The following is a 16,846-nucleotide window of genomic DNA, read 5'->3' as shown; positions in this document are numbered from 1 at the left end:
GTGAGAATACACCATTTGCTTATTTTCAAGAATAATCCGGGGGGTCAAATAAAGAACAGCAACTGTTTTCGAGGCAGGCAACCAAAACATCACGGCGACTTCCAGGCATTTTTTTTTTTTTTTGTTATTTTAGTACTCAGCTGTTCTGCTCGCTAAAAAATCTTTTGTACACCCAGAAAGACTTGCAATGAGAACAAAGGTTTGTCCTTTAACACCACATTATCAACAGAGGTCATTTGCTATTTTTCAATGAATTATCCCTTTTATTTGTTTATTTCTTTGATCAGCTATAAATGGAAAGTTATTCGTGTATATAAAACTGAAGTTTTTTACTGTTGAAATTGAACTGTACATGTTTACTACAGGAAAAAATATCAACTCTTGTTTAACAAGACATTATACATCAATAAGCAATAACCTTGTGGAGGATTTGCAATCACCTGGTCTATAAAAACAAGCAGGACAAATAACAGCAATTTATATGCAAAAGTAATGATTTAATGACTATAAGCAAGACAAAGCAATAGAATTGTGCTTCTTTTGCAGACTGGAGACAATGAAATGTTTAACTACAATTTTCCCGTACAAACATGAAACAATATCCATATAGAATAAACACCCTCACAAATGTATAACTGATGGGTGATGAACACACACGAAGTTCGACCAAAGCAAAGCACAAACTGAAAAGTGTTCTGGGCTGTTCATATTTTATGGTGGAAAAGTTCCTTCTACTGAAAAAAATAACACCCTTAGAAGCCTCTAATAAAATGCACCTATTTGCAGGCCATTAAAGAGGAGGCATTCTCCACAATTTATTGGAAATATTAAAGTACCTGTTAAATTTTAATGAAGTTAGTACTGTACCATATACATATATATTAAAACAAATTTAGATAAAATGCCTTCATCCAGCGACTTGCTGGTTCCTTAAAATTTATACCAAATAGTTTATGGCTTCTATAATGATTCCATGTGCTTTTAAAAACACAATCCCACCACACCAAATAATAAAAAGGTAATCAAACCGGTCAAAGACTTCCATGTCCCTTAACTTTTTTTTTTTTTTTACCTTTTTTTTTTTTGTTTTCACTGCATCACTTCAACATTTGGTAAAGTAAAAATATATCACTTGGAAAAAAAGACAAAGCCGGTAAAATCCTTTTAAGATTGCCAATTGCCTCCAGGTTATCAGAGACTCGAATGTGCTTTCCCAATACTGTAGCTCTCACACGCAAAGTGTTTCTTGCAGTATGAGCAAAGCTCAAACAGGCGGCATCTGCAAGGGTCGAACCAGTTTAGAAATTTAACAACCATATCATGAGTGCATGAAACACAATATTTTCTTTATAGTATTTATAAATATATCATACAATACTGTTTCCTGTTATGTCATATACCAATATGGCATTGTACAATAAGCATAATGCCATCTGATTCTTACAAAAGCGAATCATTTAAACAAGTCAGTAAATAAAACGGTAATACCCGCTTTTAGGCATACAGATTGTAAAACTGAAGTTTACTTTTCTTTTGATCGGTTCTGCGCAGCAACAGAGAAGTAAAAGATGCAACATAAGAATCAAAATGGCTAATACGCAAAAATTGTTATTCACAGTGACATGGCTACATATATGCATTATTCTATGCATATTCTTTCCGTTTTGTTGGATTTCAAGATGAAAAAGCACTTGCTTCCTACAGGTTCACAAAACAGCATAAGAACAATAACAATTGAAGAGAACGCAATGGAGGAGTTAGTCTGGATTAACAAACTACTTCCCGGGATTTGTGTCGACTTCTGGAGACTCCCAAGTCCAGATGATGGGGACGGAAACAACTCCGCATCACTCGGAACAGGTGAAGGTGTAACTTTTGTTTGCTTCCCAGTCCTCTGAAAACAATTTACATTTCAATCTTGCGTTTCCATTAACGTCCATCCTGAATGTCACCTAGTCCGCCTTTTATAGCCAAGTTCAGTGTCACTACAAAAGAAAGCAATTTGGACGATAGTCACATGGATTAGCATCTATAAAGCTGTAATGGCATGGAGAGATCTATATAAAGGAGGGGCGGGGTGGTAGCCTGGTTGGCACGTCAACCAGATGAAGTGGCCGAGGAGCCGTTTATCGACGTTTTCCGCGCTCTGTTGGTAAAGGAGGACTGGTGGTTACTGCTGGGGCTGCTGCTGGTGCCGTTCATGGTGCTGGAGATGTGGGGGAACTGGGGGTGAGGAGACTGGACCGGCGTGCTGGGGCTGGGCAAACAGGAGGAGGTGGAGGGGATGCCTCCCGCCGGGCTGCTCGCCTTGTCGCTCCCAGAGTCACTTTCCAGCTCCCCGCTGTTATTCAAGCCTTCCCTCTGGTGACTGATCTTCATCCTCTTGCAAGTAGGTCGGACCCGGTATTTCAGGGGGAGAGGCCCGTTCTGCAAGGCAAAGCGGACAACCTGGTCAGTGCCCTCCTGGCCACGACCCGCACCCCACCCCCCGGGGGGGAGACACCCACACCAGACTCACCCGCCTCCAGGTGTAGATGTAGGCAATGTCCATGAGGGTGTAGTAGTCCTTCAGGGGCTCCTCTTCATACATCACATCGATCTGTTCAAAATATGAATCCCTGCATTAAGGAGCATCCAGGCATTTACCCCTCAGCGCACGTTTGCTCTGGAGTGAAAGCAGCCCCGCTGCCATACATATCAGAAAACTGGAAAAATGCTATACCAAACCCTGCAGGGAACAGGGAATTTCCATATCTATTAGAGATGTTTTAAATATGTTAAGGAGCAATTTCTTGATAGCTCGGTATTTACAGCATTAAAAAATTACAGACCATCACCAGACTCTCTGGATAGATATTGTTAAAAATAACGTTCGTAATCCCATCAGCATATTGCACACACCAGAAACACTTGGTAGTTAGCCCTTGCTGGAACGGGCTGTGATGAGAAAATGAGTGCCAACCAGCATTAGCAGGCTTAGAATAGCAAGACTGATTAAAAAAACCCAAACTCTTTCCCCATAGGTACCTGGAAAGTGTTAGGTATATCCATTTTACTCCTCAGGAATTTTCTTAGATGCATCACTGTCATTGCTGCTGGGCAGCGCAAGTATCTTTTGTCATTCACCTGATGGCACAGTAAAGAAAATCAGTCTACTGAGAACAAGCAATTAGTCCCACCAAAGTTGTATTCTAACATTTTATGTTAATTTAAAAAAAATGCACTTTAATCAATTATGAATGATAATATAACAATTTCTGATGCCTTATAAGGAACAGCATAAACAAGTGGTAAATTACAGCACCAGAATAAGTAATTAAAAATGCAACTAATCATATACATGAAGATTTTTATCTCAAGGTAAATGTCTTTTTAGAATATGCATGTATTACATATTGATTTTAAAAATTAATTAAATAAATAATTTATTGTACAATCTGACAAAAAAATCAGATTCCGCTTTAAAAGTAACACTGTGGGTATTTTTTATTTTACAAAGTTGTTTACGTATGCAGCTGTATGAAGATGTTTAACCACTTCCACACCTAGTGCCATAATAGGTGTGCTTCTTTTGTTCAAGATACACATACCTATGTTTTTTTTTCACAACTACAAACCTGCCCCAAAGATGTTTTTGTGTGTTACATTTCCTCTGGAGTAAGGAAAAGTTATTTACCTCTTCCTTTGATTTTTCTTTCTCCTTATTTCCTTTTCGTTCCAGTCTGCAAGAAGAAATGAAACAATTACCACAAGTAATAAATATAGCTGCTATCAGTCAGGTAAACATGAAATATTGCCATTCTGGAACTTGCCTATTCTGGTCAAAGAATTCAATGGACAAGCTTATTATCTCGTCGTCTGTTATAATTCTTTTGTCTTCATCAGCCACTTCGCCCCTGTCTTCATTAGAGCCATTGGCAGCTGCGCAGAAATTTCCACAATAATTTACATTTTGAAATTCAAATCAGGAAGAACGGCAATTCTCAGTAACAAGAAAAAAAAATCTCCATAGTAAGATTATGAATTAAAGCTACCTAACTGTTAAAACAATAAAGTTTTATTACGCTGAATTTACTTCTTAAAATTCTGTCACGGTAATACATAATTTGTACGTTAAAAAAAAGGCAACACTAAAGCACCTAGGTCAATGCTACATTTATTAAAGTTGCGAACGAGAAGCTTTTACCATCAGCCGACGGATGAGCAGCATAAAAATCCCTTCTTCTTTTCATTTCATCTAGATGGAAAAGCATATATTTTTCTTTTAGTATGTACTCTGTAACTCCTGGGATTGATATAGGATAGCAGTTCTGGTTTTGTTTTTCTACTCTTCAGAAAAAACCCCACCAAACTATTTAACTACTTACTTTTGAAAAGGCCTGGTACTAGCTTGTATACAATATCTTGGAGAGTTTTATCTGACCTGAAAAAAGAACATCCCCAAAACATAAAATTAAGCAGATAAAGCAATATTTGAATTCAAGCAGCAGCTTCTCATTTATAATCTTTCACAACAATGAGGCACCTTCTACAAAGTGTGAGGCTAGCCATAAAAAGTTAACTTACAAGACCTTGTAATCAAACTAACACTGCTCTAAATACCGCTATAAAACAAAACTCATGTGTGCTACCTCAAGTGAAAAATAATTCTCTGGTGACTGAAGGAAGGCCTTAAAAACTACATGTCCTCCCTAGAAAACAGAGAGAGCAAAGGGTAACACTGACAAGAAAAATATTTCTGGAAGGAGAAGCATGCTTTAAAGCCTTTTGCCTCTTAGCTTGGAAAGTTCCAGCAAGAGTTTTCATGACTAGTAGCTATGGCTGGAGCGAAGCATGTCTGGGAGATACAGAAATTGGGGGTAAAAACTGTCGGGATGGGATGTGTGAGAATGGGGGAGAGGGAAGAGGCATTGCCTGAATGGTCGGCGTATGCAAAAAAAAAAGACCAACAAAAACTTTCTGTCTCACATCCAGAGAAATCTTCAATTTCAATCAATGACAAAACTCCAAAGAGACAGCATACACACGAGTTAGCTTGTAAATTGACAAGTCCTTTCAGATTTAAATCGCATGCGAAGAGATAACATCGACACGACTACTGCTGGTCTCCCCATATAAAGCAAAATAAGAGATGCAGGGCGCGGACTGCATCTTTCTCCTACCTTATATTCAAAAGCGGTCGAGTTTTGTGAACTTGGACATCACAGATAGGACAATACTTGCTGGTCTCCAAGTAACGCACGATACAGGTCTTACAGACTGCAAGTCAAACACGAAAGCCTTTTAGTGATGGCGGTAGGTGACGCTCAGATATGCATAGATCGAGGTGCGATTTTCTAAACTATGCAAGCTAGGGCAAATCGTCCATTGTTAACAGCGCGCTGCTTAAGCTAAACAAATACCCAAATAAGCTGCGATTACCATGAAAAGGAGACGCTTAGAGAACATATATTATTACTTTAACAAAGACCGTAGGGCCGTCGTCAGAAAAACTGCACGGCGGCCGGGCCACCTATTTCCCAGCCCGTCGGGGAGGCGGAGGGGCGGCGGTCCCGAGCATCTCGTGGGGGGAGGGAGGCGGGGGCGGGGGGGAGAAGTTTGGGCTTTTTTTTTTGTTTGGTTGGGTTTTTTTTGTGTGTGTTCCCGGGATGCCGGGAAAGGTGGGAAGCGTCGGGGGAACAACGCGAAGCGCCCGATGGTACTTACAGGAGTGGAGGCACTCTATGATGGTTGTTGCATCAATGAAGTACCCGCCGCAGAGCACGCACATGAGATGGGGGTTTAGCTCGGTTATTTTGATTCTGGTTGTTCGGTGCATTTTGGCGTGGCGAGGGGGCGGCTCTGAAAGACACACAGACACAGAGGACCCATCAGCGGGGACGAGCGCGGCGGCGGCGTCCCAGGTGCCGAGATCCGGCGCGTCCCCTTCCCCCGTGCAGCCGCATCCCCCGGCGCAGGGCAAGATAAAGCGCGGAAGGCGGCGGCGGCGGCGCGGGGCCGGGCGGCGGGCGAGGGCCGGTGCCGAGGCCGGCGGGGCGTCCCCGCACTGCCCCGCACCGCGCCGGCCCGGGCGCAGCCCCGCGGAGGAGGCGCGGTCGGCTTCGCGGTACCCACCGCGCCGCTCCCCGACTCTCCCCGTGGCGCGGCGGGGGCACCGGCCGGCTCGGGCTGCCCGGGCGGCTCGGCGGCGATGCGGCGGGGCGGAGGGGAGCTCCGTAATGGGGGGGCCGGCCGGGCACCGGGCTGCCGGCGAGCAGCACAAAGGGGAACCAGCGCCTCCCGGTGCGGCTGCCCTGGCATTTCCGGAGAGCGGGGAGGGGCGGCGGGGGGGAGGGACGGGGGGGGGGGACACGCACCTCGGAGCGAGGCCGGGCACCGGGGCGGCGGGGCCGGCCCGCCGCGGGGTGGGGGTCCGGGCGGCTGCCGCTGCTGCTCGGTGCCGATCCGGATCTGCTCCGCTCTCCGAGGGGGTTGCTATAGCAACTTACACTTACACTTGGCATCCTGCCACCGCTGGGAACACACGAGAGCCGGGCGGGGGGGGCGGCCAGGGAGGGGGGGTGTGATTGGGGGGGGGGGGGGGGGGGGGCGGGCCGGGCCGAGCCGAGCCGGGCCAGGGGGTGGGACGCGGGGCCCGGGGGCTGGCGGAGGGGGTGGAGGAGCCGAGGAGCCCGCGGGGGTCTGTGAGCCCAGTGGGGAGGGGAAGGGGAGGGCGGGAGTCGAGGGGCGGGGGGGGGGGGGGAGGTCGGCCCGGGCGGGGGCGGGGTGCCGCAGCCCGGAGGGTGCCGGGGCAGCCCGGGCGGCGGGGGCGGCCCCGGGCGGCGGAGCTGAGCCGGGCTTCGGGGTCTCAGCCTGGCGGAGGCGAGCGCCAGAGGCTCCTCCCGAGCCTCGGCCATTTCGGATCCTCTCAGGGGCCTCTCTCCACGTCGACTCGGTGCGAGGAGCTGGTCTGAGATCGCTTCTCTCCCCCTCCGCTCCCTCCCTCCCTCCGCCGAGCCGAGTAGAGCCGCGCCGCGCTCCCGAGGACCGAGCCCCCCGCACCGCCGGCGGGGTGCCGAGCCCCAGCTCCCGCTCCGCGCCGCCGGCATCCCCTCTCCCCCCTTCTCCCCTTTCCTCCTTTCTCTCCTTCCTTCCTTTCTCCCCCTCCCCTCTCCCAACTCTTTCTTTCTCTCCTTCCCCCCCCTCTTTTGACTCTCGTTTGAAAAGCCTCCCGCGGACGAAGCGAGCGCGGTGCAAAAGTTTTGCAAGAGGTGGAAAAAGATTTGCAGAACTAGGGTAAGGTGTTTGGATGGGGGAAAACAAAGTCTCCGGATGCTTAGACAAACCCCCTTTTCAGCAATAAAGCACACCGAGGAGGGGGGAAAAAAGCCCAAACCGACTTTAAACGGTACATTAGTGACAACATGCAAAGGACCATGTGACCAGATCATTCCTAAAGCTAAATCAACACCTTGTCAACACAATGCAGCGACAAGAGTGAAAAACAAATGTCATTTTCACAGTCTGAAACCCATAAACCCCCATCGGATGCACTGGCACCAACGTTAGATGCACGCATACTATTTACAATGAGAGGGAATAAGAGGTAAAGGGGAAAGTACACCGGGGGAAAAAAACCCGTCAGCCACGTCAATTGCAAAGTAAATTATTTTCTGTCAACCAAATCCTGAAAAATGTAACGTAACAGCGTTGCTCCAATGCAAACTATCCATTTCCCCATGTCAGTGCTCCCAGCACACCAGCTCCTATCCTTGGTCCCCACTCTTCCCGAGACAGAGCTTGCGAGCCACCTCTCACTGCAGCACCGTGCGAGCTGCAGAAGTCTCAAGATGCAAGGTTCCCCCCGGCCACTGGCAAACTTCGATGTTAGGCGGCGGAAAAAAAAAAAAAAAAAAAAGAAAAAAAAAAGAAAAAAAAAAGACAACACACCAAGCTTTTTAAAAGCTTTGAATTTCAGCCAAACTGCCCAGGACAGGGGTACAATATTCCTCAAGAAGCGTGCACAGCGCCAACGAGCGACCCTAGCCAGGAAACTTCTGCTGCTGCAGGAGAACCCTTGAGTGAGCAGCAGATAAAAATCCCCAGCATCAAACCACAGCCGGCCAGCACACAGAACAGCCAAGCTCAAGAAGCACCGAGCCAGACCAGGTCCCCAAAGCTGTTCCTAGCCCCGTGCGGGAAAGCAAGACCCCCCGCTGCATCGTACTGCGGTTTAAATGTCGCTTCCAGGGTCCCGACCCTCCGCTTCTTACTTTCAAAATGATACCGAGGGTTTGCTTTTCCCAGAAAAGGCAGAGCCCGGGCTTCTGCACCGCTCTCTGCAGAGCCCGGCGCCCTGAAGCCGGCGACTCTGAGGTCCCTTTAGGTACTTAAACATGGTCAGGCTGCTTTCACGGTTCTGTTTTATTTGCTTAAGTCACTACCTTATAATTCATAAATATCTGAACCGAAAAACCCAGCAGTGACCGAGGTCACGCAAGTCGGCTGACCGAGAATTCCTTCCCAGTCCTGATAGACTGGGACAGACCTTTCAAGACATTAACGCGTTTATTTCACGCAGGCGTAGCCCCTTCCTAAAGGGAGGGGGTTTAAATTCAACCGTGAAACCTGTTTTGTCGAAGCAACCCCTAAACGCGGATTATTTATTGCCCAAAATTAGCACATTTTCAACGTGCTATCTCTGAAATCAGTGATTTTCCCCGTCGAGCTGAACCAGGCGCTTAACTTCTCCCCAAAAAGCCACCCGCACAGGCACCCGCACACGCGTGTCTGTGCCTGCGGGTGTGTAACACGAACGCAGCACATTTTACTACAGCAGCCTGAGCTTAATATTTTGGTACGAGGGAAACCCTTTCAGACTTTTTTTTTTCCTGCCCGTGCTGATGGCACGGCGAATACCAGCACTTCACACAGTCAATACGAACAGCCTCTTAACCAGGACAATATATATTTACATATTGACACACGGAACAACTAAACGTAAAATATACAGAGATAATACCCGCTAGAAGTAAACACTGACAGCCAACTGATTATTTAGAGGCCTTAAACGGGTTATGTCAAAATGAAAAAAAACAGAAGTGCATTCTCCTGCTAAGAATCAGCTCCATTATTAAAAATCTATAAAGGCAATAAGCTATCAAACCTTGCTCGACGGGTCTCTAACAGAAAATACATACACAAAACATAGAAGCACCGCTCGGGTAGGTTTGTGTACTTTGCACCCATCTCATCTCGGAAAACCCTCTCATCAGGAATAAAGCAGCCGTCATTCTGCATCTTCACCTATTATCAGTCAGAGCCACTTTTACTATCGAGCCTGTTATTACTCTTTCTCTTAAGAATGGCCACGTATGTTTTAAAGGAGGGACGGCGCTTCTTTCAGGGAAGGCACACGGGGCTCAAATATCTCTGCCCAACCCCGCCGCAGCGAGGAAAGACCTCAATATTGGCAACAGAGTGCAAAAGGACCCCAATCCTTTAAATCGCCTCCCTGAAACTAGGTGAAGGAGACGATCTGTCTACTTAAAAAATACACTAAGATGTTAATTTTGTACTACCTAAGCGATCAGGTAGGTCAAGCCTTCGCGACTCTGGCAAACTGCAACACAAGTCTCTCAGTTTCCAAGACGCACTGCACAGAGTCCCTCAAAGTAGTTTTACTGGACTGCATTTCCAGAATCTCCCTGGTCTTTGGGGCAGTCCCATAAAATAAGTTGCTCTGAACACTACAGACGACGCAAAAAAAAACCCAAACCAAACCAACCAAACAAAAAAAAACCAACAAAAAAACCAACCCCAAACTTTTAACGCCAAGCCTGCAAATGGGCACACACGCCCAGGTTTCCCTCGACTTTTCTGAAGACTGGAGGAGTGAATCAAAGTTTCTAGAGGCTGAAAAGTGACTATCTCAGTTTTACAGAAATGCGATTTTTCTGCCGATTTTTACCTGATTATTTGCAAATATTTACAGTAAACACCGTGAAACATCCGCGTTATATACTGCCAAGGCCATACAATCACAAAAACACATGCCAGCAACTTTCCAGTGCTGCCCATACGCAGCACGAGGAGCCCACTCGGGACACCTTTAAGATCTGACAAAGGATTTCATGTAAATTTACCCTTCCCGGGCTCAGGAGAGGGGAAAAAAATACCAGGGAGAGAAAAGAAATTAAAAAAAAAAACAAACCAAACCCCTGCGTCCCACAGACACATCACCTTTGCTCCGAAGGCTCCTGCAAACCGCACGCCCCAGCTCCCCGAAATCGCAGCCAAACTGCTATCCTTACCCCCCCAAAAAAGTTATTTCCCGGTGTTGGTCACCCCTTTCTTCTGCCAGCAGCCGCAAACCCCCAAACTTTCACATTTAGAGCAGAAATGTAAGAGGAGACATTGGAAACAACTGGGAACCGCCATCTTACAACCCATCCAATTTCACACAAGTACTTGTCCAACTTAAGTTAATAACATTTTCTGCTGGGTGCCCCGACGCCTAACAACCCCTCCAGGACGATCGCTACCCCCCGCCGGCTCTATCTCTATAAAATGGGTGCGTTATCTGACATTTTAACCTCCCCCAGACACGTTTTTTTCGGGGAGGACTGAAATCACTTGACCCAGGCAGCTCGAGATTTCACGAACGTCCCTGTTTAATCAAAATCTGCCTTTAAACAAAGGGCGCTCAGGCCGGGCTGGCAGCAGGGTCTGGAAATATAAATATTCTCCTCGGGGGCCATGTGCACAGAAAGGTTTTAGGGGGCGTCTGGAGGAAGAAAGGAACTAAAATTTGCAAATGTGGGTGCGTAACGCGAGCGAGTGCCGAGGCTGCTGCTGCGTGCCTGTCTGTGTGTGTGTGGCTGGAGCAGCCTGTCAGCGCTTTTCCCATACGGAGAGCTCGGGGGACACCTAGGCTCCCCTTTGCAGCCCCCAAACCGGCCGAAAACCGCCGCCGAGCCCCCTTCGCCCCCCGCCCGTGGCAAGGCGACACCTCGCTTCATACGTACCCGGAAAACGGAGCCGGTGGGTGACGATCGGAGCGGCCAAAAAAGACAATGAAAGTTAAAAGTCGTTCAGCAGAAAATGAATGTGAGCCAAGCGGCCATCTTGAAATGAACTGCAGACGCTGTCAATTGCAATAAGCTTATTGCCGCCGCCGCCGCTGCGCTCCGCTCATTTTAGTTACAAAACACCCGGTCCTCCTCCTCCTCCTCCTCCTCCTCTCCTCCTCCTCCTCCTCCTCCTCGCGTCCACCGGCCCTTCTCGCTCCCCTGGGCTCGCCCTCCGCGTCGGCCGCCCCGGCGGCTCAGGCGCTGGGAGCGCAAAGTCTCCCCGCTCCGGATGGGTCCTCTCTCCACCAGCCCATTGTCTCTCCCTCTGCCCCCCGCTCCGCCTCGCCGCCTCGCTCGCCCCCCGCGTTTTATTGTCGCCGCTGTTGTTATTATTACGAGTATTATTGTTGTTGTTATTTCATAGTTGGTGGCGGGGGGGGCCGCGGGGAGGGAGGGAGAGGAGGGCGGGCGGGCGGGAGGAGGGCGGAGGAGGGAAGAATGCAACGCTGAAGGCACACGGTGGAAACTGACACCGTCCCCAAAATGGCTCGGAGTTCGCCCGCCCCGCCAGCGTCACGTGGGGCGCCTCATTCCTTAAGGGCGGCCTGGGAATTAGCGGCGCTGCCGCCGGGGCCCGGCCGCCTCCCCGTGACCCAATCCCGCAACCCGGCCGCCTCCGCCCCCGCCCCCCTCCCCCCCCCCGCTATCCCCCCCCCCACCCCCATCCTCTCCGCCGCCCTCCCCTCCCCCGCCCGCCGCCCCCCTCCCCCCCGGCCCTGCACGCGCTCTCCCGCGCCGCCCATGCCTCCTTTTCCCCGCCGCGCCGCCCGCCCGCCCCCGACCCCCGGCCTCGCGGCTCCCGCCCGCTGTGGCCCCGTCCCTCCATCCCTCCTTCCCCGCCGCCTCGAGGTGCGTGTGCGTGTGTGTGTGTGTCCCCCGCCCCTTCCCGCACGCCCGACCTCCCTCCCCGCACTTGTTGCGCGCTCCCCGCCGCCGCCCCGCACGCCCCGTCCCTCCGCCTCGCGCCCCCGCCGCCTCGTGCCCTCCGCGCCGCCGCCGCCGGACGCTCCCCCCCCCCCCCCCCCACCGCCTTCGCCCCCGACCGGGGCCACCGGCCTCGGGGGGCGACACGGTACGGTCCCCTCGGGGGCCGCGCCGACGCTTTCCCGCCCAGAGCGGCGGCCGCCGGCCGTAGCCCGCCCCGGCGCCCCCCGAGAGACGGCGGGAGCCGGTGTCGCGGGGACCCGCCGTGTCTCCTCGCGCCCCGCCGAAGGGACGGGGGAGCGCCGGGCGCTGCCGCAGCGGGCGGGAGGGAAGCGGGGAAACCCTCGCCGCCGCCCGCAGTCCGTGCGCGGAGGAAGCGGGGAGGGAAGCACCCGTCCGCCGCCGCGCATCCTCCGCGGGGCCGTTCTTCCCCCGCCGGCAGGTGCGGGCGGGCGCTGCGGGGCGAGGAGCGGGCTCCGCGGCGGCCACCGGAGCCGGGGCGACCCAGGGCGAGCGGGAGGGTAGAGCAGCCGCCCCGCCGCCAGGCGCGGAGAGGCACCGCAACGGAGGGAGACGCCGTCGAGCCGTCGGACGGCTCCGCTCAGCCCCGCGCAGCGCCCGCTCTCCCCGAGGCGCCCCGGCTCCGTAAAATTACACCGAACCCCTCCTTGCCCCCCGCGCCGGGGACCAACCTTCCCTCCTACAGGAGATGCAAGATCAGTCGGAGCGAAATAACAAAGCGGCGGCGGGCAACTGAGCAAACGCGCCGCAGCCGCGGCGCGGGAGGGATTTTCGCCTCACAGAGCCGCTCTCGGGCTCAGCATCTGACTTTTAGGTACGGCTAATTCACCCGCAGAAAGTGCAGAACAGGAGCGAATAAACTTTATTAGATCCCAGGGAAAAATAATCGGTGACAATTCTAAAAATACGCAAAATTAAAGAGAAGGAATGCTTTGAAGACAGGACAGTTAAGCAAATATTTAACAGGAGTTAATTAAAAAAAAAAATGACACGAGCAAGGAGTACCAAGTGCCATCATAAAAAAACAGTTATTTCACTTAATTCGCATCCAAGGACTTACAAAAAAACCCCAAAAACACCAGTTTGCATCAAGAGGTGAAAGACATTTGTCATTTAGAAGACACTCTTAGGAATGAGAGTACTTCAGCTCAGCAGGCTGACACCTTCCTTCAATCACATCTGAGTCGCTCTTTCTAGACTTTTTGCAGCATCTTTTAGTTTTCCAACTAAATCCTAAGAGATGAAATACTGTCTTAGAATAAGCATATTTTTTAAAAGGTCAGCTAGAGGAACATAATTTTTTTTTTCATACAGAGAGGGAAGGGAAACCAGTACCTTATAGCACAAATAAATGTTGCAACTGATGAACAATGCCAGCAAGTAATTAAATAGCTCCCTATTTTACAACACAGTAAGAAAAGTGGGAACTGAAGGAAAATACCTTTTAATATAGATTATCTACTAAAATAGATCACTACTCTTAACACGTAGATTTTATTAGTATCGTTACGATAGGGAACGCTGACATTTGCTCTAGGTTTTGAACATTTCTAAAATACTGAAAATATTTTGAGTGCGATTTTGTACTAGGACCTTTCTCCATCCGAAGCACATCAGATTTAAGTAAGTCAGCAGACCAATTAAAACCCCTCAATTACTAAGAAAAGGATGACTTTTGAAACACACATTAAAAAAGCAGAGGTGTAAACCTGAAGTTTTAATATCTTGCTTTTCCTCTTCCCCCCAACCCCTCTTCGCAATCCTCCACAGTTTGGTCACTTCCAAGCATTACAATACCTCTATTGTTCAGTTACACATTTAAATCGCTAAACAAAGATCAACGTTTGTTTCAGTACATTTCTTACATGTCATTAACACCACTGAAGAGCCTTCAGTTCGTTCCCTATTTTTAATCATGACACATTTAAGTCATTGAACCAGCTTCTTCAATATTTTTTTTTAAAGCACGGGAAATCAGAGTTCCAGAAAAATGACGTATTTCCTCTTCAAACAGACAAAATATTTATGCATGTATGTAAACCACTCCCCATGCAACTAAAATCAGTTAATTTGCAACTTTATTTCAGAAGAGAAGAAAGCCACACTCAGATAATTTTTAGAAGAGATTCTCCACTACCCTCCCACTCCTGGCTTATTATTTTTTTTTTTTTATAATAGTACATGTGATTTCATTTTGATTGGCAAGTTGTTAAAAACATTTACATCGGCAGCTGGAGCCAAGCACAGAAACAATGATGAAGAAGTACCTGTAATTGCTCCATCGTGCAACTAAAACTAACATCTGGGTGTGATCCTGAATCACTGTTCTGAAGAAAAAAAAAAACAACAAACCACAACAATGCCTGTTTTAGAAGAAAAAAAAATATTATGAAATTGCATTTTTTCCTCTGAGGGTGCTGGGAGTACAGTACCTCTACGTTTAAGGTCACCAAGTAGGAAGGCTGGTAAGTTTTATGAAGTTGATTGCTCTAAATTAAAAACAAGGAGCACAGAGAAAAGTCAGGTCTCGGCACAAAAACAGAGTAAAGAAGCACCTTGATGTGTTAAAATTACCTTGATCTGATATTCCAAGCGCCAAGACACATCAGTTATATGGAGAGGAGATCTGCCTATGCTGAAAGACACAACAGTTACAAGTTCCCTACACTAAAAGAAAGCATCATTTTCTCAAGCTGTCCATCAATAAAGAACTTTGTCATGATCCTTGTAATGCTTCTTGAAAAGTTCAAAAAGTTCTTAAGAGCAGAATTCCGAAGTGAGGAAGATAAGTTTCAACAGCTGTTTTCTAAAGTTTGTTTAAAATGTACTTTTTCTTAAAATGGAACAATATTTCTTACTTTAATCATCTTAGGTATGCATAGGTATTTTCCAGGACAGTTTCAAAGTAGCTGTGATTGAAACTATATATCTGTGCTGACCAATTGACCTACCTTCCCAATAGGATTTCCAATGCATCCTTGTTTTTCTGGAGAAAAAAAAAAAAAAAAAACAAAAAAAAATTTGCTAGATTCAATAAATTCCTATGAGAGAAAGAAAACATAAATATGTTAAAATTGGTTTAAAAACCTGATATTCGGTGCAAAATTGTTCTATTCTCTCTCTGTCCAGTTTACAGTCCTCAAGACATGCGCTACACGGAAAAAGAATTTTTTAGTTTTCTGTTGACATTAACTTAGCAGTACAGTTTAAAGTAACAACCACCAGAAAGATGGGGGAGCTTCAAAGTATTAGTACCTTATAGCAGATATGTCGGCTTTCTGCTTTCCTGCCTCCAGAATACACGTCGCAGCCGCAGCATGGCAATGTTTTAAGACCGTAGGATCAATATCTTTCAGGTCGGGATCGTCTAAAATAAATGAATTACTGATGACACACCTATTTGCCAAACCCCAGCACACGGTACCAAGCGCTGCTGCTCCCCCTTTGAACGGTATCTTTCCCCACAAAAACTTCGAAATGAGACACATTTGGTGTTTTTGAGTGAAAGGACGGAGCAAGCAGGCAAGGTGTGAGGAGGAGGAGGAAGAGAGAGGCTGAAGCACCGGCTGGTGCAAGCGGTGCCAGGCGGGGCTGTCCGGCGACGCACGCCCGCCGCCTCGACATCTCCTTCCCATTAAAAAAAAATAAATAAAAGGAGAAAAAAAAAAAAGAAAAAAAAAAAAAAGGAAAACCTCAATTTCCTCTCCGACCCCCGTTCGCGCTCCTCAGCAGCCTGTCGCCAAGGGCGAGGAGCGGAGCCGGAGCCCCGGCCGGGCGGGGAACGGGGGCTACAAGCCGCCCCGGCCGGCACCGGCAGCTCCCTCCGTGCGCGGAGGCGGCGGCGGTCATTAACACTACGAAAATAATTACACAGCCGTATAATCTCGCGCCGGGGTTACCGTAGGAAGCGCCCACGCGCGGAAAAAAACACGGTCGCGACAGAAAAACCTTTCCTTGCCTCGCCACGCCGACACGAACGCGCGGGGGACACCCGCCCCCCACGCACACACACAATTTTGGGTGGGTTTAAGCTTTAATGAAGCCGGCGCGCATTAGCGGTGACACCCCGCGCAGCGGCACCCTGGAGCCGCCCACGGGTGGGAGCGAGTAAGGGGCGGGTGGACGCCGGCCAACGCGCCACGGACACGCGCGTCTTATAAGCGCGGCCGCGCTGCTCCGCTGAGCAGCGCGGCCCGCTCCGCGCAATCCCCCCACCCCACCCCCTGCACGCCGCCGCCACCCCACCACCACCACCCCCCGCCTTACCCAACCCGGCGTGGGGGTGATGGAGGAGGCTGTGGAAAGCGGCGCGGAGGAGAGCGGCGTAAGGGCGACGGGGGAAGCGGCGGGGGTCGCCCAGCAGCCGCCACCCGCCCTGCGCGTACGCCGACAGCTCCATTGTGACCTTCGACACGCGCCCACGTGACGCGCGCGCAGCTGATCGCCGCCACGAGGCGGAGCCGACGCGCGCGGGGCGGGGTGGGGGTGGGGGGGCGGGAGGAGGCGCCGGTCGCCGCGGGCTCCGCGACCGCGGAGCCCGCGGCGACCGGCGCCTCCTCCCGCCCCCCCACCCCGCCTTCCCTCCCCCGGTGTCTTGCCCTAATTCAATATTAAAACCCGCTCAGCCTTAAAAAAAAATGAATAAAAGCTAAAGGCCTCTGCCAGATTCCCGATTTTTCAAATAACGCCGATATAACATAAAAAAACACAGTCCATTTTCCACCACTATTTAATACAAAATAGCGAGTATAGTCTGCTCTTATAGGTGCCGCAGCCCGTTGGAGGTCGGC

At 49.6% G+C, this 16,846-nt stretch overlaps 1 protein-coding gene across 3 annotated transcripts; it reads right to left on the bottom strand.

Annotated features, from left to right (window-relative positions):
- Nucleotides 1–16,462, bottom strand: BMI1 (BMI1 proto-oncogene, polycomb ring finger). Of its 3 annotated transcripts, XM_054192902.1 has the most exons (14): nucleotides 16,323–16,462; nucleotides 15,312–15,423; nucleotides 15,144–15,207; nucleotides 15,008–15,042; nucleotides 14,311–14,383; nucleotides 5,707–5,824; nucleotides 5,163–5,259; nucleotides 4,368–4,423; nucleotides 4,187–4,237; nucleotides 3,813–3,921; nucleotides 3,677–3,722; nucleotides 3,028–3,126; nucleotides 2,519–2,599; nucleotides 3–2,427 (listed from the first exon to the last, which is right to left on the bottom strand). In XM_054192902.1, the coding sequence occupies exons 1-14, from the start codon at nucleotides 16,453–16,455 to the stop codon at nucleotides 2,098–2,100; spliced, it is 1,404 nt and encodes a 467-aa protein (XP_054048877.1). In that variant the 5' UTR covers nucleotides 16,456–16,462; the 3' UTR covers nucleotides 3–2,097. The 3 variants fall into 3 exon arrangements, with proteins under 3 accessions (XP_054048875.1, XP_054048877.1, XP_054048876.1); XM_054192900.1 differs by lacking the exons at nucleotides 14,311–14,383; nucleotides 15,008–15,042; nucleotides 15,144–15,207; nucleotides 15,312–15,423; nucleotides 16,323–16,462 and adding an exon at nucleotides 11,007–11,499 and having other exon boundaries at nucleotides 1–2,427; nucleotides 5,707–5,841; XM_054192901.1 differs by lacking the exons at nucleotides 3–2,427; nucleotides 2,519–2,599; nucleotides 3,028–3,126; ... (4 more) ...; nucleotides 5,163–5,259; nucleotides 5,707–5,824 and adding exons at nucleotides 12,896–13,289; nucleotides 14,489–14,545; nucleotides 14,631–14,691 and having other exon boundaries at nucleotides 14,324–14,383.
- Between the last annotated feature and the right edge of the window lie 384 nt (nucleotides 16,463–16,846).

The sequence above is a fragment of the Rissa tridactyla genome, chromosome 2 (assembly GCF_028500815.1).
Source record: "Rissa tridactyla isolate bRisTri1 chromosome 2, bRisTri1.patW.cur.20221130, whole genome shotgun sequence".
Classification (NCBI taxonomy): domain Eukaryota; kingdom Metazoa; phylum Chordata; class Aves; order Charadriiformes; family Laridae; genus Rissa; species Rissa tridactyla.
Note: the sequence above shows the minus strand (reverse complement) of the source record. Positions and strands in the feature narration are given on the sequence as shown.

What these genes read in the sequence shown, in the direction of transcription:
- BMI1 (XM_054192902.1), bottom strand. Translation starts at nt 16,455, where the DNA reads ATGGAGCTGTCGGCGTACGCGCAGGGCGGGTGGCGGCTGCTGGGCGAC. An exon ending in TTGGAAATCCTATTGGGAAG is followed by an intron (nt 14,384 to 15,007) that starts GTAGGTCAATTG and finishes TTTTTTCTTCAG; the next exon opens with AACAGTGATTCAGGATCACA. An exon ending in CGACCGCTTTTGAATATAAG is followed by an intron (nt 4,424 to 5,162) that starts GTAGGAGAAAGA and finishes TTCTTTTTTCAG; the next exon opens with GTCAGATAAAACTCTCCAAG.